General features: G+C 43.2%; 1 protein-coding gene across 2 annotated transcripts; it reads left to right on the top strand.

The window, feature by feature from the left end:
- The first annotated feature begins 104 nt into the window (after window positions 1-104).
- On the top strand, window positions 105-20,351 carry KAT14 (lysine acetyltransferase 14). Of its 2 annotated transcripts, XM_075267513.1 has the most exons (10): window positions 105-358; window positions 1,431-1,552; window positions 1,675-1,796; window positions 3,768-3,946; window positions 6,980-7,402; window positions 12,117-12,664; window positions 13,748-13,884; window positions 16,426-16,601; window positions 18,560-18,750; window positions 20,096-20,351. In XM_075267513.1, the coding sequence occupies exons 1-10, from the start codon at window positions 106-108 to the stop codon at window positions 20,267-20,269; spliced, it is 2,325 nt and encodes a 774-aa protein (XP_075123614.1). In that variant the 5' UTR covers window position 105; the 3' UTR covers window positions 20,270-20,351. The 2 variants fall into 2 exon arrangements, with proteins under 2 accessions (XP_075123614.1, XP_075123615.1); XM_075267514.1 differs by lacking the exon at window positions 6,980-7,402.
- Window positions 20,352-22,693: the final 2,342 nt, after the last annotated feature.

The raw sequence follows: 22,693 nt of genomic DNA, 5'->3' as shown, positions 1-22,693 counted from the left end.
GTCTAGTGTGGTCTCTGCTGGGTTTTGCTTGATGTTGGCAGATCATTGGACATATACTAGATAGATTTGCTCCTGTTGAATTTCATATTTTGCTGTGCAAAGACAATGGATACTTCTGCTCATATCACGCCTGTGGACGATGATGCTACTAGAACATCTGCCTCTGAGGGCTTGGAGGAGGGGGAAGTGGAAGGGGAGACCCTCTTGCTGGTAGAGTCTGAAGATCAGGCATCTATTGACTTGTCCCATGATCAAAGCGGTGATTCACTGAATAGTGATGTTGGTGATGACATAGACCCACCATGGATGGAGGAGATGCCGTTTCATTGTGACAAATGTCAAAAATGGATTCCAGCAAGTAAGCCTTTATTTTTCTATTTAAATGGATTTTTCCAGTAAAAGCAGATAATGGCACATCTCATCCCAGTAAGAGGGTTCTGTGTATTGCAGATCCAGCTGCTGGCACCACTCCAATTCCAAATTTGTACTGTTTCTGTGTATCCCATAGCCCTTAGTGTACCTTTTTACACATTAATCTTATGTATAAGTCATCTGAATATGGCTTAAAAATGCATTAAAACAAAAGTCCTTTACATATCATTTTTTCACTGTCATATGCATGGATCCTAGAGGAGAATGTGGGGTTGCAGCAGTCATCTATGATATGCCCTTAGGACAGTTTCAGTAGATGGTTATGTTCGGTTCATATTATGTTTAGTCTTCCTCTGGGCTTTTCTTTTGTGGTATTCATCTGAATGCCTAGAAATTATACTTCTACTTGAACAGATCCGTTTATTTTGTCTCTTGTACCGGACAGAATCGCATAGCAGACAAAATGCTACAGAAAGCAGGTACAATTGAATCTTTGGACTCCTTTTGTCATCTCCATTCTGCTAAGGGTTTATTCATTACAACTAGAGATGAGCGAGTACTGTTCGGATCAGCCGGATTCAGAAATGAATGGACGTAGCCGGCACGCAGGAGTTTAAGCGGACGGCCGGCGTCAAAGCAGAAGTACCAGGTGCATCCATTCATTTCTATGGTGCGTGCTGTTCGGATCGGCTGATCCGAACAGTACTCGCTCATCTCTAATTACAACTTGTATTACATATCCACAGCAGAGGTGCTAAATATTGAAAAATATGCTGAAAGTTCCAGCACTTACACTCTAATTGATATCATTCCTACGCACCCCATCGTGATAAGGAAGAGGCATGTGGTGTTGGAGTCCCATACTGGTAATTTGTGGGGATCCCAATAGTAGGACTCGGCTGGCCACATCCATTCCGACCCTTGATGAAGTTGATCCAGTACCAGACACTGTAACAACTAGCTCCAAATTTGCCGTTCAAAAAAACTTTTTGAATCCAAGCGCTCCCTGTATATTTACTGTATATAGTTCCTCCAGTCACTTTGTTGTCCTTTTGCAGGTCAGCTGAGAAGTGATCCCCCAAGTCACCTGAAAGGAGACAATTTCTTTAAATTAACATGTAGTGACTGCTCCGAGGATGGGAAAGAGCAGTTTGAGCGTTTAAGGCTAACTTGGCAGCAGGTAAGTTTGTGTACCCCATGACATTTAGTGACTTTTACTAATAGTATGCTCTTATGATATCCAGCACTGGTTCAGATACCTAAACTATATTATATTTTTTTTTTTCTTCTTCCACCTTGTAGGTTGTAATGTTAGCCATGTACAACTTATCACTGGAAGGATCCGGCCGCCAGGGGTACTTCAGATGGAAGGAGGACATCTGTTCATTTATAGAGAAGCACTGGACCTTCTTACTGGGAAATAGGTGAATGTTCGGAGTCACAGAATACACTTTAATGGAGGTTGTGAAATGAATGTGTGTGTTCGGCCATATTTTTTCAATAGCTGTAGGGTGGCAGCTATTCTTGACAGAGAGGAATAAGATGCTGCTAGTAGGGGTGCCGAGCTAGGTATCGCTAACAGGCCCTGAAGCCTCAGGGGTACAAACTCTTTTCCACAACATAAGACACCTGTATTATAGACAGCAAATAGTAGATAGGGTCCCCGTTACATTTTTTGCATTGGGACTCAGGGACTTCAAGTTACGCCTCTGGATGCTAGAGGTGGTGGCATTTCTCTGAGAATCCGAGTATTGGGCATTGCAATGTAACATGTCCAATCCTTCGTTTCACCAATATTGTGTATTTGGTGGAAAGTTGGGAGAGCAACATACATGTTAAACAACATTATTAATGTTTATGGCCATAAATCTGCTGCATGGGTTTTGACAGAGAATTGGATATTATCTACATATTTATTACACCATCAGCTGTACCCATTTTATTGTCACTAACCTATTCAGCTGTGCCGTACAGAAGTGGACATCACTCCCTGTTCCTAGTGGGGTTTATTTAATTCCCTTTCCTAAATGCACCAAGTCCAGTCTCACAGAAAACCTATTAACCTATGAGTTAGGCCGGTTGGACATGACCATGTGCTAACTGGCAGCTGTGAATGAAGGGCATGGGGGACACGGGAATGTCACTTGTGTGCCACCCGTGCACTGGCCACGCTTCTGCAACCCCTTTCATTCAGTGAATAGGAACCTGTTCCATATTTTGCAGCCTGGATTGTCGGCCTGGATTGTCATTCAGGGTCGTGTATAGGCCCATAGAAACGAATGGGTCAGTGTGCTATCCGAGAAAAACCTGCATAGCGCCCTGACCATTCATACAGTCATCTGCAAGGAGGATAAACCCCAGAGACTATGTCCAGACTTCATGGAGATGTTGATAGGTCATATTGTAACCCCGGTCCCCATCTAAATACAGAAACAATTTTATTTTATTTTTTCTCCTTCATCGCATTGAGAATAAAACAGGTTTTTGGTTCATACCATAATTCATACCATATGTAGACAAAAATTTGGTGTACTTTTGCCTGGTATTAAAATGTCCGTAGAACACTTCCTAAGTCTCCATTGGTCTTGAATATTTCTTTTTATTTGTTAAAGTTGAAATGAAAAGCAAAGTGTCAAAATAAAATCGGGTTATTGCTTCCTGCAATATATTTTGCTGTTTCAGGCTGAGGCCCCACTTTACGGAAACGTAGCTTTTTTTGTTGCAGATTTTGATACGTGGCTTTTTTTTTTTTTGAGCCAAAGGCAGGAGTGGATTGAACAAAAGGTAGAAGCTTTTTATATATTTCCCCTTGTACACATTCTTGGCTTTGGCTCGAAAAATCGCAACAAAATCTACAACAAAAAAAAACTGTTTCTGCAACGTGGGGCCTCAGCCTAAAGGGGTTGTCCAGTACTGTTGACATTTCTGGAACATCTACTTCTCTTTTATATAACCCAATAAAGAGAACTGGTTAGGTCTGTTTGGGACATTAAAGCAAAGCAGGTCCTTATGGACCAGTAACCTCATGTCCCAGATATCCTTTGTATTCAGGATTATTAACAAAAATGCCTATAGTTACCACATGGGCAGTGAAGCCTTGGTAAGAGTTCTTAAAAGTGTAAACCTTTAAGTACCGTATCTATCTATCTATCTATCTATCTATCTATCTATCTATCTATCTATCTATCTATCTATCGCTACTTTGAAGAACCTAGAATATACGAAATATTTTCAGTTGTTTCAGACTTTTTTTTAAGTATATAATTCCACATGTGTTAATTCATAGTTTTGATGCCTTCAGTGTGAATCTACAATTTTCATAGTCATGAAAATATAGAAAACTCGTTGAATGTGAAGGTGTGTCTGGTAAGTCCTCTTACATGTCTTTGTTGCAGGAAGAAGACCTCGACCTGGTGGAGCACAGTTGCAGGATGTCTCTCTGTGGGCAGTCCCATGTTTTTCAAATCTGGAGCCCAGGAGTTTGGAGAACCGGGGTGGTGGAAGCTTGTTCACAACAAACCGCCTGCTCTGAAACCAGAAGGAGACAAGTATATATCTTCACAAAAATTAAAAAGTATGTATATAAATGTCACCCCAAGCAAGTGTCCATGTGTTGTCCATAACCACTCTACTAACTTCTTAATGTCTGGTCACAAATGTCAATCGTTTTACTCTATCGCCTGAAAATCCAGTTTCAAATTGAATATCCAGACAGGTACATAAATCTATGGTCCCAAATTCTGATGGTCATTTGGGGGTCCTCAATGCTATGCTTTGCTCTTAAGCAGCTGAAACTTGCTTAGATTTACCAATGTCAGATTAATATCCTCATCCCAAATTAGTGACCAAAAGTATTGTTCATTCAGGAAAAAGTACGTTGCTGGATATTCCACAGAAGCTGTGTTTTCATGTCCAGGTGGTATTATGCAGTCTAACCTCTTTCTCCTAACTACTCCTTCTTGATTATGGTTTTGCTAACAGTCCATTGGCTATCAATAGGCAATAATTCTAAGTGATAGACACTCCAACCTCCTGGTTTCAGCAGTGATGGAGGTCTCTTACTAAAGCGAGTGTTTCATTGGGGTACTTGCTTTTACCTTCTTTCCTTCTTCCCAATGTTTATATGTATAATGTTAATTGATACATATCAAATATGTGATGTATATTAAAAATCAAACTTAATAGATTTTAAGCGTGAAAATAATGACACTTATGGACTAGATAGATAGATAGATAGATAGATAGATAGATAGATAGATAGATAGATAGATAGATAGAACAGTGGTCCCAATCAGTGACTTAGAGGGGCTCTATCAGCAAAATTTTGCTGTATGAGCCCCACATAGGCATGGATAGCCTTTAAAAAGGCTATTCAGGCACCGCTAATCTTATTTTAAACCCCCTGCTGGTTTTAAAATAAAACTATAAAAACATATATGTAAATCATACCTGAACGTGCATGCTGGGCGGTCGTGCACGATCCGACGTCATCTTCGGTCCCTCCTTCTTTCAGCGACATCCTCCGGTCCTGGCTCCTCTCCGCCTTCATCTTCTTTTCTTCCGGATATGAAGATATTTGCGAACGTACTGCGCATGCTCGCGTAGTTCTAAGGATACTTAGAACTACAACAAAAATGGCGGCAGCGCGTGAGCTACTGCGCACACGTGGGATTTGAACACAACCTGCCGGAAAAACAGAAGATGAAGGCGGAGAAGAGCCAGGACAGGAGGACGTCGCTGGTAGAAGAAGGAGGGACCAAAGATGACGTCGGATCGTGCACAACCGCCCAGCATGCACGTTCAGGTATGATTTACATATATGTTTTTATAGTTTTATTTTAAAACGGGCAGGGGGTTAAAAATTAGATTAGCGGTTCCTGAATGGCCTTTCTAAAGGCTGTTCACGCATATGTGGGGCTCATACAGCATAATTTTGCTGATAGAGCCCCTTTAACAGCCCTGCCTGTGATGCTTTCAGTAGGAGTTCTGAAATATGGGCACATGCACTGCCCACAATAAGACTCTCACATTAACAATATTGCAAACATGTAATAACATGCCATAGTATATTTGGTGCTATTTTCTTCAGTACGTATTGCTTGTATTTCTTCACTTCAGTCAATCTGAAATTGAAGAGATTGTAACAAGATTGAAGCTTACAGGTCCTCTGAACAAGTACAACTTTACATTTGGGGGTTACATACAATACACAAAATATACAGGTAGATAAAATACTAACAGTGACCGACTGGCACAGTGGGGTAGAGGGCCCTGCCCGCGAGGGCCTACAATCTAGTAATCGCACACAAGTATAGAGGAAAGTTAGAAGAAAAACTGAAGACTCTTCCCTGCATTTCATTTAAAGATACATGGCAAAGGGCTCTTGGGCTGAGTTCTCCAAATAAATAAACTCTGGGTGCCAACTGTGACTGCTGCATTTAGGTTGTTGTGGTGTGTGGGAGCTGCCATCTTGAAGCCAATCACTGCCCTCTACTATGCCCTTAGGGGTGGGGGGCAGCAATCGCTTGTCATGACATCCAGAAGTATATCAATGCCCTTCAAGTCTCTTGTCCTAACTCAATACCGAGCGTTCCGCAGGCTGTATTGAAGGTGTTTGTTACCGGACAGAAGCATTGCAGTATATTGTATGAGACTTCAAACTTCCTAGCATTTACCCTGTGCGCTAAAATAAAAATGTTCAATTTTCCAGGTTTCCTCCTCCTATTGCCCCCCAAAAATTATTAAAAGGTGAAAGAAACCTATATGTACCCATAATGGCAACAAGAAAAACAGCTCATCCTGCAAAAATGGCCCTTACCCAGCTCTGTAGAAAAAAAACATATAAACGTTATAAGTGTCAGAATAGGATGATGCATAGTTTTTCTGCAGAAAACAAGCCCTCATATGCCTACGTCAACTGATCATTTTAAAAGTTATAGATTTTGGATGGTATGGAGGAACGTAAGAAAATGTAGTAATTTTCTGCAGTGCCAAGTGGGTTAATATGTCTCCAGACTATGACTATGTTGTGCTTACAGAAATACACTAGGTTGGGCAGAGCTGTAACTAGGCCTTGTTACCAGGGGCACAGATTCAATTCACTGCCCTCACTCTGTATCTAAATACAAAAAGAGGGTTGGCACATGATCTGCTTGTCCTTACCAATTCCCGCCTACCCATATGTATGCCCTGGCTAGAGACGGTTGCTTAAAAATAGGGTGTTTTTTTTTTGTTTTGTTTTTCTCTCCATCTCTTGAACCCATTGCAGTCATTTGCCCACCATGGCACCATGGTTACTGTGGGGTCTTCAGCATCAACTGATTTACTCAAGAGTGGAGGTCATCTGACACATGACTTTTCACAAGATGGTGGTCCTTACATTGGAAACCCCACAGCAAGCATAATATTACATTACAGTAGTTAGAAAGTTCTGGAAAAGCAAGAAGCACCAAACAGAGTCTCTAATCCATCGTGTCATTATTTTCAGTTTGCAGTCTATTGAGCTACACTTATAAGTAGCACAACACCCCTTTAATTTTAGGGATGATAGAATATTATGATGGCACAACTTAGTGGTTTTGTGGACTGTGTATTATGATTTCTCTAGCTCCTGGTAAGTCTAGCTTGGACCCAGTGATCACAGTAGAAGGACTCAGAAAGAGATCTAGAGGAAACCTGGTAGAGTCTGCTATAGAGCTAAAAGAAAAGAGATCCCGTACCCAAGAAGCTAAAGACATCAGGAGGGCCCAGAAAGAAGCCTCTGGATTTGTGGACCGCAGCTCATGCTCTACTCCTGTCACATTCTCCAGCCAACGAAGCCGCCGCTCAGATATGGTCCTTGAGAAGGGGGAAGTGATAGACTTCTCCTCTATGAGCTCTTCAGACCGGACACCCATGACCAGTCCATCTCCATCTCCTTCTTTGGATTTCTCCGGTCCGGGTACGCCAGCTTCTCACTCGGCAACTCCGAGTCTCCTCTCTGAGGCTGATCTTATTCCAGATGTCATGCCACCCCAAGCTTTATTTCATGGTTAGTATACCTGACAGCAGTCATAAGAATGAACCTATTTTATATATCCTTTATTATACCCAAGGTAATACTACTTCCTTATGGTAAGCATGAATGGTTTCTAATCTTTACAGAAAGTGTAATATGGGAGAAGAATTATGAATACAGCTCTGGACTATAGTACAGGCTGTAACTTAGGATTCGTAATAAACCAAGTTCCCAGACTTTTTATGTATATTATATTTAGAAATAAACTACCGTACGTAGTTTAAGCATTCGTCTTAAAGTAAATGCTGGAAAAGAGTTATGTATTTTTATATATTTTTTTTTTCCTCAGGTTTCCTTTATTACATTTTTTTTTGTAATAGATCAGAAACCATTCTTTATGGCAAAATGTAATAATATGTGTTGTACTTCTTAACAGCATTGTCAGTGTTTGGCAAATGTCAGTCTGTTCTTGTGGTGGTTTATATCTGTACAGAATATCAGTCAATGTCTTCTGTGTACTCTGACATATATGATTGACTTGACCAAACATTATGTAAAGGGAATGACCCCCATTCGTAAAACTGACCGGAGAAAAGAAGTATGGGCTTTGGGATCATTATACCTAGATTAAAGGCCAAGTCTTTGACATATGTACCGTATATACTCGAGTGTAAGCCGAATTTTTCAGCACAGTTTTTGTGCTGAAAAAGCCCCCCCACGGCTTATACTTGAGTCAAGCAAATAAAAAAAAAAATAATATTTTTTTTCTCTTTTGGTGGTGGAGGGGGTCTATGACCAGCCGCAATAGTAATGTATAGAATCTCCCATAAAATAGTGGAAAAAAAAGAAGCTTTAAACAAAATATAATAAAAAAATAAAGTAAATAGAAGTTCTAAATCCCTCCTTTCCCTAGAATACATATAAAAGTAGAAAATTACTGTGAAACACATACACATTAGGTATCCTTGTGTTGGAAAGTGCCCGGTCTACTGAATATAGGGGATCTGCAGTGCTCCTGTTCCGTCGGGAAGGGGTTAATAGGAGCACTGCAGATACCCTATAGTCAGCCAGGCTGAGATCCAAGTGGGGGGAAAAAAAAAAACAGTCCTCAAGCTCAGGGAAGGGGCAGACAGACAACCAAAACGCCCCCTCCCCTTCCCCAGCAACTACTGCACCCAAAAACTCCGGCCATTTTAATTTTTGAAATTTTCCAGTAGCTGCTGCATCTCCCCCCCCCCCCCCCCTCGGCTTATACTCGAGTCAATAAGTTTTCCCAGTTTTTTGTGGTAAAATTAGGGGCCTTGGCTTATACTTGAGTCGGCTTATACTCGATACTCTGTAATTAAAGTTGGAAAACCTCTGCAAAAATTGTAATGGTATATAACAGTGATGGCGAACCTTTTTGAGACCGAGTGCCTAAACTGCAACCCAAAACCAAATAAATTATCACGGAGTGCCAACACGGCAATTTAACCTTAAAACTCTGTGGGTCCACAATTGCGGACCCACAAATTACAGTCATGTGACTGGGGCTTTACAGATCTTGTACTGAAAGGTGAAGGTCTCTGCATTCTGTACTTTTAAACAATTAATTTTCACTATTTACATCGCACAGGATCTGTTTTATAGTTACCGTGCAATGTTATTACATCCTGTACTAATTTCACGTCTGCTATAAAACAAATACTGTGTGATATACATAGTGAGGGGACCCCACACAGTACAATCTGCCCCTCAGTGGCCCCCCCACACAGTACAATCTGCCCCTCAGTGGCCCCCCACACAGTACAATCTGCCCCTCAGTGGCCCCCCCCACAGTACAATCTGGCCCACAGTGGCCCCCACACAGGATTATACCTGTATACTCCACAGTAGCCCCCTCCCACACAGCATGAACTGGTCCACAGTAGCCCCCTCCCACACAGCATGAACTGGTCCACAGTAGCCCCCTCCCACACAGCATGAACTGGTCCACAGTAGCCCCCTCCCACACAACATGAACTGGTCCACAGTAGCCCCCTCCCACAGAACATGAAAGATCCACAGTAGCCCCCTCCTACACAACATGAAATGGTCCACAGTAGCCCCCTCCCACACAGCATGAAATGGTCCAGAGTAGCCCCCTCCCACACAACATGAACTGGTCCACAGTAGCCCCCTCCCACACAACATGAACTGGTCCACAGTAGCCCCCTCCCACACAACATGAAATGGTCCACAATAGCCCCCTCCCACACAACATGAAATGGTCCACAGTAGCCCCCTCCCACAGAGCATGAAAGATCCACAGTAGCCCCCTCCTACACAACATGAAATGGTCCACAGTAGCCCCCTCCCACACAACATGAAATGGTCCACAGTAGCCCCCTCCCACACAACATGAAATGGTCCACAGTAGCCCCCTCCCACAGAGCATGAAATGGTCCACAGTAGCCCCCTCCCACAGAGCATGAAAGATCCACAGTAGCCCCCTCCTACACAACATGAAATGGTCCACAGTAGCCCCCTCCCACACAACATGAAATGGTCCACAGTAGCCCCCTCCCACACAACATGAAATGGTCCACAGTAGCCCCCTCCCACACAGCATGAAATGGTCCAGAGTAGCCCCCTCCCACACAACATGAACTGGTCCACAGTAGCCCCCTCCCACAGAGCATGAAAGATCCACAGTAGCAGCATAAAATGGTCCACAGTAGCCCCCTACCCGCACAGCATGAAAGTCTACAGTAGCCCCCTCCCACACAACATGAAAGGTCCACAGTAGCCCCCTCCCATACAGCATAAAATGGTCCACAGTAGCCCCCTACCCACACAGCATGAAAGTCTACAGTAGCCCCCTCCTACACAACATGAAATGTCCACCGTTGCCCCCCTCCCCTGACAGTGCAAACAAACACAATATAGTTACCTGAAGAGCTGCCGGGTGTTCTCTCTTCTGTTCACTGCGCGCGCTGATGACTTACGTCATCACGCCCGCGCTTGTTCAGAGGTCACACTCTGTAGTCAGTGTAGGCCGCGTAGTACGCGTGGCCTACACTGAGCTACACTGACAGCTTTCAGCTGGATGCGCATTTGCACAACCAGCTGAAGGCAGCGATCGCTCACTAACGGGGAATCCTGCATCGGATTCGCCGTTAGTGAGCGATCAGGGCGACAGCACGCGTGCCAGCAGAGGGGGCTCTGCGTGCCCTCTCTGGCACGCGAGCCATAGGTTCGCCATCACTGGTATATAAAGATGATTTCATATTATGTTATTAAACCCTGGCAAGTGGCTCATGTCCTATATTTGTCTTCTGGCTGATTGTCAGTAGGAATCGATAGGGTGAATGTAAAAGTCCATATGATCTGTCTGACCCCTATTGTGGTTTGGATTATGGTGATTCTTTGGCTTGAGCTTGGTAACCAGTAGTGTTTGTCATGTAACTGGACTTGTTCTCTTTGGGCAAAACTTAGGCTAGGCTTACGGCCTAGTACTGCCTAAGTCCTTTTTATATCATATTGGTGCTAAGACAGGGTATTGGGTAATGGCTTCAATACGAGAGTCTGTCACTATTAATCCTATAAGCATAGCCAGATAGCGGGGGTTAACCTAAATAAAACTTTTTATTTTCTGTTTCACATCGGTGCCACCATTGCTAAGATATTAGCGCTTTTCTGGTATACTAATCTGTTCGGTGCAATGAGGACATCACCATTGAGCTACCTCTCTGCCAGGCAATGTGCGTTTTAGTCATTGAAGGGAGACTCCGATGACGAAACTTTTTAATCATGTGAATTCCAGCTTCCTGCCTATGGTTATAGTTCAATAGTGACTGTTTTGGTGACAGTTTTTTACGGTGGAAATAAGTGTGTCCTTCATATGGAAAGCAGAGACACCAAACCCCCCCCCCCCCCCAATCCCATCCCACCACCTGGTGGCCACAGTATTAAAGGGTAGAATGAATAATTATATGGCTGTCAATCCCCTTAGTGTGAATAGGGGCTGCCACCCCCACCATTTGTTCTCTGCTACCGGATTAAGGTTGATGCTTTACCGGGCCCAAGAATCGCTGTGACCTCTCCTTATCGGAGCCACAATAGGAGAACAGATAAAATTATATTACATTACATTACATAGTTCTATGACAGGTCAGCCACTAAATGAAATAAATACTATAGAGAAGGGATAGGAATCAAAGATAGGATATGATCAACTTGTCAGAATATGTCCTCACTTTATGATGGGTGAGGGTCCATTACTTTGCCTCCCAACAGCCTTGAAACTAAAGAAGCTGCAGTTCTGATTGGGAACAACATGATGTATCTGTCAGCCAGTCCTGTCATATCCACCCATGGAGTTCCCCTTTGGATATCATTAGCAGGGTGATGTATAAAACGTTCATGGCTGGGCTCCCCGATACTCTAATAGCACCATTACCAGGGCCATACTGGTTTCCTAATGGCGTTCTCCCTCGCACTCTTCAAAGCACCAGTAATCTTTGTGACTCTCCTGGCAGTGATCTTCTTACATGAAGCTTTCATATTCAGGAATTTTTCTCCAAGTTCTGTGAAGCCCAAGAAGGGCAGAGAATATCTTAACCTGCTTCCAACAAGATAACTTTGAAGGAGATTTTGGGGAATTCCGACTTTCGCTTTCAGATCACGTGCAGGATTTGTGTCATATCCATACTATTATAGTGTTCATATAGTGTCTGTCAGTCTGGTGTTATTCAAGGGAATGAATTGCTTTCCTGTATCATTTCAGATGATGAAGAGATGGATGTTGATGGTGTCATCGATCCTGGGATGGAGTACATACCTTCTCCCAAAACCTCTCACTCAACCCCTATATGTCAAAAGAATTTCAAGTCATCTGTGCATGTGAAACAAGAAATAGAGAGCGAAGAGGAGAAACTGGACCGGTTGGAGAGTGAATTGCACAAGGGCCCGTCTGTGGACAGAGCCCGAGATAAGAGGCGGCCTCAGCCCATAGAGAAGGATAAAAACAAAAGCTCTCAGTACCATGCTATCAGCCTATATGAAGAAAAGCTGCTCTTAAAGAGACTAGAGGCCTGTCCTAATGCTATAGCCGTGACTCCAGACGCCAGAAGACTAAAGCGGAAGCTGCTTATACGGAAGGCCAAGCGTGAAAGAAACTTGCCACTTTTTGACCTGGATCAGGCAGTGAATGCTGCTCTGATGCTTGTTGGAGGAGTCTATGGAACCAGGGAAGGGTCAGTTTTGCGGCCACTACCCACTGGGCCTGAGTTTAGGACGATGAGCAAAGACATGCGTATCTTGGACAGATTTCAGGTGAGAAGATCCTTAAAACTGTAACCTAGCCACAGGTCCTTATGGAGTCCATGCAATAACCCCCCCCCCCACACACACACACAAAATCTTTATGCTTAGCCGGCTGCTGTACTCCTGGTGTCTGTGTAGTTGGCCTGGACCTTTGAGTTCACGCACAGTGAAACCTGGACCTCAATGAATGACTGAACAGGTGCTGAGAGCAGCGGAGATGAGTCCAATGACTTATCAGACTCCTCTTTAGATAATTCTAAAGGTTTCTTTTCTCTCCTAGAGGTCAGTGACTGCGTTAGGAATAGACTGTGCGCCGCTAAACCATAAGGGTCTGTGGGTATTTTAGGGGCCCAAATCAACTTGGCAGGTTCTGTTTTATAGTCCATGCTTTTTGTGCAATAAACTAAAGGGGTTGTTCAATAGTAGACAGCTTTTTTAGACATCCGGCACTCTCACCAATTGGCTGCTGTGGCTAGTGGATCTGCATAGTGTATGGAAACAGATGGCTCTGTACACGGTGTAGTGGCCATGCCCAGGGTGCTGCAGCTCAGATCCCATTTGGAGCCCACGCTGCTCATTTGCAGTAGCTGATTGGTGGGGGTTTCAGGTATTGGACCTCCCACGTAATTGATAATTGATGACTTCTCCTAAGCATAGGCCATTATCTACTTTTGGACAACTCCTTCAATAGTTTCATTCATTTTAAAGGGTAACTCTTCTATCCATTATGATTTACTTGAACCTTCAGACTGCCTACTGAATAGCATTGGCACGTGTTATGGATGCTATGCATTGACTAAACAGCTTTGGACTAGTGCCTACCAAAAATACTTCAAAATATACAGAATATAACCAAGGCTGGATTCACACTTGTGCTGGAGTCTCTGTAGAAGACTCCGATGCAAAATTTGCTTATAATTGGCAGAGAAGTCGTACAAGGAGGACCTTTCTCTCCGCCAATTTCAGTATAAAACCAACAAGTGTAAGCTTCATGGATATCCATGTTTTATGAAGATTAATAATATCACCCACTTTGCATTAGACCGTACTATACCTTATTAACTTATGGTATGGTTTTTTTTTTTTTTATAGACTGCAGTACCTGCAGCCAAAAGTGTCCGCCACTCCGCTGTGCGTTTCTTATATCGGCTTGGAGCAGCCGACGATAAAGATGCTGACCTCAGCATAGTTAGCCCGTACACTGCTCGCATTCTGAAGCCATACATAAGGTAAGGGTTAACATTATAAACTTTCTGAATGACGGAATTTTAGTTTTGCTAACTTCTAGCAGTGGTTTTATGGTTCATACAAAATGCCTGACAAATGTATTATATAGGTTAGTGTAGTAAATGTACCTAAAGAATCAAAAACAGGGAAAGCTTTGACCAGGAAATTGTAGTTTAACCCCTTAATGTCAAGGTTTATGTTATTTGGATCTTGAGACCCTACAGTTCACTGGAATGATGGGGCAGAACTGTCTAGTTAAAGGGGTTGTCTAGGATTAATAAACATGGCTGCTTTCTTTCAGTAACCGTGCCACACCTGTTCTTGGGTTGTGTATGCCATTGAGCTTACTGTAATTTAATTGATGGGGCTGGTGGATGGGTAAGCTGCAATATCAAACACAGACTGTGGTCACGTGTGGCGCTGTTTATGGAAGAATACAGCCATGTTTGTCTAATTTTGGACAATCCTTTTTACTAGGTATCAATTTTAGATGAGAAGGTGGGGAGCAACACACAGCCCCCCAGCTGTTTGAAGAGACCGCAACGTTTGGGTGAGGGCAGCTGGCTCTTTACAGAAAACAAAGCATGTTGCTACGCTTGATATCCTACTAAGGCCTGGTTCACATCTGCGTTGGGTATTCCGTTCGGGGAGTCTGTATGGGAACCCCCGAACAGAATACAGAACACATTGACAAGCAGTGAGCTTATGAAAGCTTTTATAAACTCACCGCTTGTGAATGCGTTCAGTATTCTGTTAGGGGGAGTCCCCAAGCGGACTCCCCGAACAGAATACCGAATGCAGATATAAGCCAGGCCTTAGACCCATTTACCACTCACATGTCCCTGGTGCTCCGGTGTCTACCAGCGTGGTCTAGTCCTGCCACGCCAGTGTCTTCTTCTGGCAGACGTACCTGCTGCACGTGAGCAGACCTGTAGTGACATCCTGTGTCCTTTCCTTAGGCGCCTAATTGGCCTAAGCGGTTACGTGCGGCAGGGATTTCTGCCAGAGTAAAACACTGGATATGCAGTATGGAGAAGCTGGATATAGAAATCACATTCCCAGCTGTGGTTTTATCTGGTGTTTTATCTCATGTTTTGACATCATATGAAAACAGAGTTTCAGCTTTCCAGTTTTTCTTACGACACTAGAACCATTTTTCTAGGTGGTAAATCCGGGAGATAAAGCCATTTAAAGTGACCATACCCCCCTTGGCAAATCCTATTCGCTATGAAAATTAAAACTAAAATAACGCTGGCATGTCATGTTTGTGCCAGATTTACCTGATATTTAATAAAATTCTGCTCCCTTTAATATAGAAAGGATTTCTCTGGGTGACGTTATGGTTGTGTCCTTTCAGACTGAAGGCTTTTCATTTCCTCGTTGCTCTCGTTCTATGGCTTTATCTCAGTAATGTACAGAATGTTTGGTATCTTTCTAGATAAGAACAATAAAGGTGTGTTTGTCCTGGCTGGTTGTACCAGTCTGCGTGTTGTACTGTCCCTATTAAAGGGGTTGTTGAGGCAAAAATGGACAGTTTATTTTCTAAATCGGTCGGGGGCAGTGAAAGGAAGAAAAAAAAAATTCTACTCCCCTTTCCATAGTGCTCTGTTGCCTTTCACTGTGGTCCGTTCCTCTGTTCATTATCTACCGGCAGAAATCCCTGCAACATGTGACCGCTGAGGCCAATTGCCGGCCTCAATGAAGGCTATGTGATGTCACTACATGTGACATCCTGGGTCTCTTCCTAAGGCTGCTGATTGGGCTCAACAGTCATGTGACCACCGAGACCAATTACTGGTTTCAGCAGAAGTTATCCGGGACATCGCTGTCGGTGAGCAGTTTCACTTTGAGAAGACGCTGGAGCAGCAGGACCGGACCGCGCTAGAAGGACTTCAGAGCACCAGGGACAGGTGAGTATGATTCCCTTCCCCCAACCCTGGAAAATCCTTTAAAAGAGATTACCCAAAGCTAAACAAAATAATGTAGCAGCAAATATAATAAAACCAGACCGTGCTCACTTCTCAAATCCCATATTCCTCTAGCACTGATGCTCTGGTGGTTTCCCCATGGGCCTTTATTTACATGCTGTCAGCAATGACTTACCATTCTTATGACTGCTGTAGCCCATCACTAGCCTTTGTAGTCATGTCACCAATGTGGCCAGTGATTGGTTGCAGCATCATGTGCTGGTTTGGTTTATGATATGTAACCAAAGACTATTGGGGGACCACAAGAGCGTTGGCTCTTGGGGCAGCCAAGGTTGTAAAGCGAGCCTGTCACCAGGGTTGAGGCGGCTAAACCACCAGCATGTCCTTATGCTGGAGTTCAGGGGTCCAAAGCCTGCAATCTGTCATATTTGCCCCCTTCCAGTTTCATAGTTTTATAACTTTGTTAGCTTTTTTTCACAGGATAGGACATAGCAGATGGGATAGATATGATTCACTTTCACAAGGTTCCTTCTGTATATTATTGTTACACACCTGTACAGACATCAGCTAGTCTGACGAAAAAAAACTTGATTTATCTTTCTCTTTCTTGATCAGACGTGACTATGAGACCAAGCCATGTAGGCTACTCCTTTTGGCTCAGATCAAGGCCTATGCCCACAGAACGGATCCCAGCTGGGTACCAGAACCAGAGTCTCCCATTGACTATTGCTATGTCCGTCCAGGCCACATCCCCTCAATCAACTCCATATGCCAGGAATTCTTCTGGCCAGGTAAGAAAATGGTGGGATGTACTGCATAATACTTATGGCTAGCTGTTCTTGGAGCCAGACTTGAGTATTTTACTAGAAGCCTGAGCTCCACTATCTCAGTATGCCCAGCTGCCTCAAAGTCTGCAAAGAACCCGATGTCTTATTCTGCATTTTCTAAAGTCTTTGCCAAGCAATATGCACTTCACACTGTTAAATCTCAAGTATTATGACTCCTAGAACAATGATTTTAGTGTCATATGAGATAAGATGTGAGTCTGATCTCACAGCATGACAGTTCCACCGGCAATATTTCCAGTGGTATCGCCAGGTGGGAATGGCGTATTTGTATGCGGCTGTTCCTAATCCCGACAATGTTTTCAATCTGCAATATCTCTAGAGATGGTGCCAAATAAAAGACTAGAAAGCATTGTTCTACATTTTACAGTATTCAAGATATAACGGTTTAAAGTGACCTCCTCAACCTGCCTCCCCATACTACAGAGAAAAGTGGTGTATAGAATTCAGCTGGCAATAGGGAAATACAGGAAAGACTTGCAGGGTTACACCGAAAGGAATTGATAAAGTTCATTACAACATTTATTAGTAACAAAAATGCGGCCAGGAAAGTGTAATTTGTGTAAAGGTTTGAGCTAGGACTACACGGTGACATTAGCTGCGACTTCTATTGCAAGACCAAAGGTGGCCAGGTTAACCCTGTGACTCCTTGACAAATATTATTGAATATAATATTGTGACCCCTAGTGTGCAAAGACTGTGACTTGGAGTCAGAAAAAAAGTTGATTAGTGTTAAGTGTAGAGTGTTAAGTGCGGTTGTAGCACACTAGAAGACTCCAATATAACTCTTCAAAAAAAAATTAGTAAAGGAGACACAAGGTGACCTGGTGATCTCTGATCACACAATGGGAATCGTGGCCAAAATCGCTGTGCAGCCCTAGCCTAAAGTACACTTTTAAAGAGGACCTTTCATGGTCCAGGGCACTGGCAGTTCTATATACTGCTGGAAAGCCGACAGTGCTCTGAATTTAGCGCACTGTCGGCTTTCCCGATCTGTGCCCCGGGTAAAGAGTTATCGGCGCCGATACCGTAGCTCTTCACAGTCAGAAGGGCGCTCCTGACAGTCTGTCAGGTACGTCCTTCTTCACAGCAGCGCCAATAGCGCTGTACAGTGTGAGCGGGGAGGAACGCCCCCTCCCCTCCTGATAATACTTGTCTATGGATGAGCACTGTGAGCAGAGGGAGGGGGCATTCCTCCCCGCTCACACTGTACAGCGCGATAGGCGCTGCTGTGAAGAAGGACGTACCTGACAGACTGTCAGGAACGCCCTTCTGACTGTGAAGAGCTACGGTACCGGGACCGATGGCTCTTTACCCAAGGCAAAGATTGGGAAAGCCGAGTGCGCTGAATTCAGCGCACTGTCTGCTTTCCAGCAGTATATAGAACTGCCTGTGCCCCGGACCATGAAAGGTCCTCTTTAAGGGGGCTCCTGTCTGCAGTGCGGTGACTGTTTCCAGTAACAACCCATAGAATTTGTATACTGCACAGGCCATAACACAGCATCAATATAAGATTAATGTAAAATATTCGTAATGCTATGGAGCCTTCACACTACCATTATTAATGTCTGTTGCACTCCTCTGATGAGGGATGAGAGCAATGAACATTAAGTGATTGATTGCAGATGGAGCCCACTCCATCTGGTGTCCATCTTTGTTCAGCGTTGTATAAAAAAAAAAAAAAACGAAAAAAAGCTTCCTTCACTCCTGTTTTTACATAATAGCATCAATAGGAATGGACACGGGGGGGCTCCATCTATGTTCGTCACCCTACTAACATTAATGCCTGTTGCTCTCCTCCTATGAAATGGATGTTTATAATGCAGTGTGAAATGATATTTGGTGATGAAAGCACACTTGAAATGGTACTATAATATAACCGGTGGTGTTCCTTGTGTCTCTAGGTGTAGATGTTTCAGAGTGTTTGCAGTACCCAGACTTCAGTGTGGTGGTCCTGTACAAGAAGGTTATTATTGCTTTTGGCTTCATGGTGCCCGATGTTAAATACAATGAAGCCTATATTTCATTTCTATTTGTCCATCCGGATTGGAGGCGAGCTGGCATAGGAACATTCATGATCTACCATCTTATTCAGGTAACCTGGAACTCCTATGATGTTTTAAAAAAAGACTTCAAATTTCTGTATCTCCATGTTATCTCCATACCATATCTTCATAGATTATCTGCTAAAAGAACCAGAGTAGCAAAATTTTAAGTCCCTTTTTCTCCAAAGCACTTTTAGTATATGTGACCCTTTGAGTGTCCAATACCATTTAGTTGTATCGAAATGAATGTTGCCAAATACTAAGTGCCATTGCCTTCTGTCTTATACAATGTTAGAATCCACCACAGTTAACGCAAGGCCATCAAGTGTCTTCTGTTGTCTTTTTGAGAGTAGTACATGATGGATATCCTATATTAGCTTGTATGACTTGGAGCAGACTCTCTTAATAAAAAGCAGAATAAATCCTGACAGGACTCCTAGGAGACAGTGAGAGTCCTGCTTACTCTGCCCACAAAGGAGAATTGACAGATTTCCCTTTATAAATGTATGACGGCCGTCTGTGTACAATCACTGTGTGTGAGGGGTAAAAGGGACGCTCTGTCTCTCCAAGAAATTCTGTCAGGATTTACTCCACTTAAATTGGTTTATACAACCAACCAGAATTATCACAGAGCTCAGCTTCTCTCATATCTCATATCCTGCTCTCATGGTCAGTAAGTTCACAGTTTTATGGTCAGGAATCCACCTCAAAATCGGCCTCCAAAAAAAGCCTCCCAATAGAACTCTATTGGGAGGGTTTTTTTTTTTTTTGGGAGGATAATTTTGAAGAGGATTCCTGACCAAAAGACTCAGTGTAAACTCAGCCTAAGGGTAATGTCTGTTATTCATGCCTGCCTTTTCTCATAGTAAGTTGCTGCGCATACACTGTCTGACACAAATGCTGCACTGTAGCCGGTCGCCGTTACCTGCCTTTCCTGGTACTTTACACCTGCATTTGATGCTTTTAGTCTTTGTTGCCACTTTTTCACATTTGCACATGTATTGCTTTTATAAAACGTGCAAAGTGTGTCTGTAGCCATGGCCCCTTAAGCTGGCCATACACATTAGACACTGGTTCGGGCGACCGTTACCTCTCCTAATGTGACGACACACTTGTATACTTGGCTAAGCCTAGTGTGCATTTGTTAGGAATCGGGAGAGGGGATAAATTCACTGCCACACCCCAGGCAGTAGCTTATCTTTCCCTGAGCAAAAGGATCAGGATGTTGCAATTCAGTATGTCCCACACTTCTATTACTTGCAGGGTCAGGAGGCCGCAATCCACATTAGAAGGTGGCCAGTCCTACTTAAACTGATGGGTTCATGTTTTAGCCGCCTTTATACCTTTAATATTATGAAATGCTAAACTCTTCCCATTTATTTCTCTTCTTGGCAGACCTGCATGGGGAAAGATGTCACTCTACATGTTTCTGCCAACAATTCGGCGATGCTGCTGTACCAGAAGTTTGGATTTAAGACTGAGGAGTACATCCTAGACTTTTATGACAAGTACTACCCCATAGACAGCAAGGAATGTAAACACGCCTTTTTCCTGCGTTTACGAAGGTGATGACGCAGGACCAGAATACCGGAGATGGCTTTTTCTGTATTTTATTGTAAAATAGTTTTGGGAATTATGTTTTTATAGTAATAGTGCCTTGAGGAAGAGGCCTGTGTAATAAAACGGCAGTAAATACTACTTTTGCTCTTCAATTTCCTCCACACATCTTGTCGAGACTGTAGGCACGGACGTCCATTATTCTCTAATTCAGTTACTTAGTGAACGTGTGCCTGATTCCTGATATGTGTCTATGGCTTGTTCAGTAGGACAAGCAGCTATAGCATAGATCTAAGTGTTGGGAAGGGCTGGGCGATTAAAGGAAAAATAACCAAATTGGTTTGGACATTATAATATTTGTGAGGTTCTACTTGCAATTTTGTTCAGCCCCAATCAAAACTGCTATACTTATATTCTGAGGTCTCTTCAAACCCAAGCGTATAATAAATGGAGGGCCAGGGGAGATGATCAAACATAAAAAATGTTACTCGCCTTTCCTGGGCTCCTGTGCCCGTCTTCGCTGTCTTGGGTGCTTCTGACTGATGTCAGGTACCGTTGAGGGCTCTGATTGTGTCTCGGTTGCTCACGTGAAATTGAGGCACTTAGTGCTCAAACAGTGTCGTGACACTTGCATCTAAGGCCCAATCACAGGCCTCAGTGTACCATGATGTCAGTAAGTACTGCTGAAGACAATATGGAGTTGTGACAGAGCCTAAGAGAGGTGAGTAATGCTATAAATATATAATATTTTTTTACTTATTTGTCTCCCCTCCCTGGGGCCTCAGCTAATTTTGTTGTATTTAACCTGGACAACCTCTTTAATGATGACATGGTTGGTGGTCCATAAAGTTGCATTGTAGTTTACATCTCTATATATTTCAGCTTAAAATTGTCAAAAAGGCAGTAAATAAAATTGCAAAACATGTACTAGTCCTGGCCATGTACAGACATAGTGAAGCTATACCAAACTTTGAAACTGGTTAAACTGCTGCAGCGTGATATGTTATCACAGTAGCTCCTGTTCCGTCAGGAAGGGGTTAATAGGAGCACTGCAGATACCCTATATTCAGCCAGGCTCAGTGAAGGGGCAGATGGACAACTAAAATACCCCCACCCCCTCCCCAGCAACTACTGCACCCCAAAGCTCCGACTATTTTAATTTTTGAAATTTTCCAGTAGCTGCTGCATTACCCCTTCTCGGCTTATACTCGAGTCAATAGGTTTTCCCAGTTTTATGTGGTAAAATTAGGGGCCTCGGCTTATATTCGGGTCGGCTTATAATCGAGTATATACGGTATATATCTTTTTCCAATGACTTTTTGTTGGTTCTTGATATCTTCTGTGATATGATGCTGCAGTAGTTTAACCTAAATACAGAAGTTCGGGATAAACCCTGCCATGTCTCTATTAAGATGGAGGAGGAAGTTACTGGTTTGCCTGGCAGCTCATCTTACACATACAGTGATCTCTACAGGTACAAGAAGTGAAAAGCCCATCTGATAGTAAGATAAGAACACGTCACACATTTATTCAATGATAAAGGCACCAATGCATTCTGTAAAGAATCAAGGCAGATCATTTCTGAGTTGCAAGTGACAATGATTAGAAAAAGGATCAAGGTGTAAGGGTTTATCATTTATAAGGGAGTCTACCACCACATCCATGTACCATCATTATCTCTGTTAAACCAGTGTTGTAGGGGAGGTGGCATAATAAACACACCGTTCAATCTGGCTGCTAAGAAAATCAGCTTTAGAAAGTCTCATTGGGAAAACTCATTTTTAACTAAGCATATATTTGTATAGCCTTTAGAAAGGCTATTCCAGACATACCTTCTATTTATTGATCCTCCTAGCAGTTTTTGAATTAGCCTGCTTTTATTGATAGGCTAATTAGCCAGCACGGAGCACTTGGGAAGTTCACTGAGCACTGTGTGATATGTGTACACGAGGTGAGAGCAGGGAAGGCGGAGTCATCAACAGAACTAGCAGCAGTCTTCCCTGCTCTCACCTTTCCCTGTTTACACGCAGTGCTCAGTGAACTTCCTGGCTAATTAGCAGATCAATCAAAGCGGGCTAAATCAAAAACAGCTAGGAGGATCAATAAATAGAAGGTATGTCTGGAATAGCCTTTCTAAAGGCTGAGCAAATGTATTCTTAGTTAAAAATGAGTTTTCCCAATGAGAGACTCCCTTAAGTCTATGCAGATAAGTTGTTTGGTGCAGTCAGGGCATGGCTGTGTCTGCAGGAACAATAGTTTTTGGCTGTGATCAGCACCCACTGCTGCCCCAAACATAATAATTGACAGGTCAGTGCAGAAACTACAGGCAATAACTAGTGCCCCAGCAGAGAGGGCTGAGCTCTGGTGCATGACACAAGTCTTTAACATGTATACAAAGTTAATTTTCTTAGCAGCAAAATAACATTTTGACGCACA

The sequence above is a fragment of the Leptodactylus fuscus genome, chromosome 3, assembly GCF_031893055.1.
Source record: "Leptodactylus fuscus isolate aLepFus1 chromosome 3, aLepFus1.hap2, whole genome shotgun sequence".
Lineage (NCBI taxonomy): Eukaryota > Metazoa > Chordata > Amphibia > Anura > Leptodactylidae > Leptodactylus > Leptodactylus fuscus.
Note: the sequence above shows the minus strand (reverse complement) of the source record. Positions and strands in the feature narration are given on the sequence as shown.

Coding starts and splice junctions, on each gene's coding strand:
- KAT14 (XM_075267513.1), top strand. CDS start 106: ATGGATACTTCTGCTCATATCACGCCTGTGGACGATGATGCTACTAGA. Junction 1,553..1,674: donor TAAGGCTAACTTGGCAGCAG/GTAAGTTTGTGT, acceptor TCCACCTTGTAG/GTTGTAATGTTAGCCATGTA. Junction 1,797..3,767: donor ACCTTCTTACTGGGAAATAG/GTGAATGTTCGG, acceptor TCTTTGTTGCAG/GAAGAAGACCTCGACCTGGT.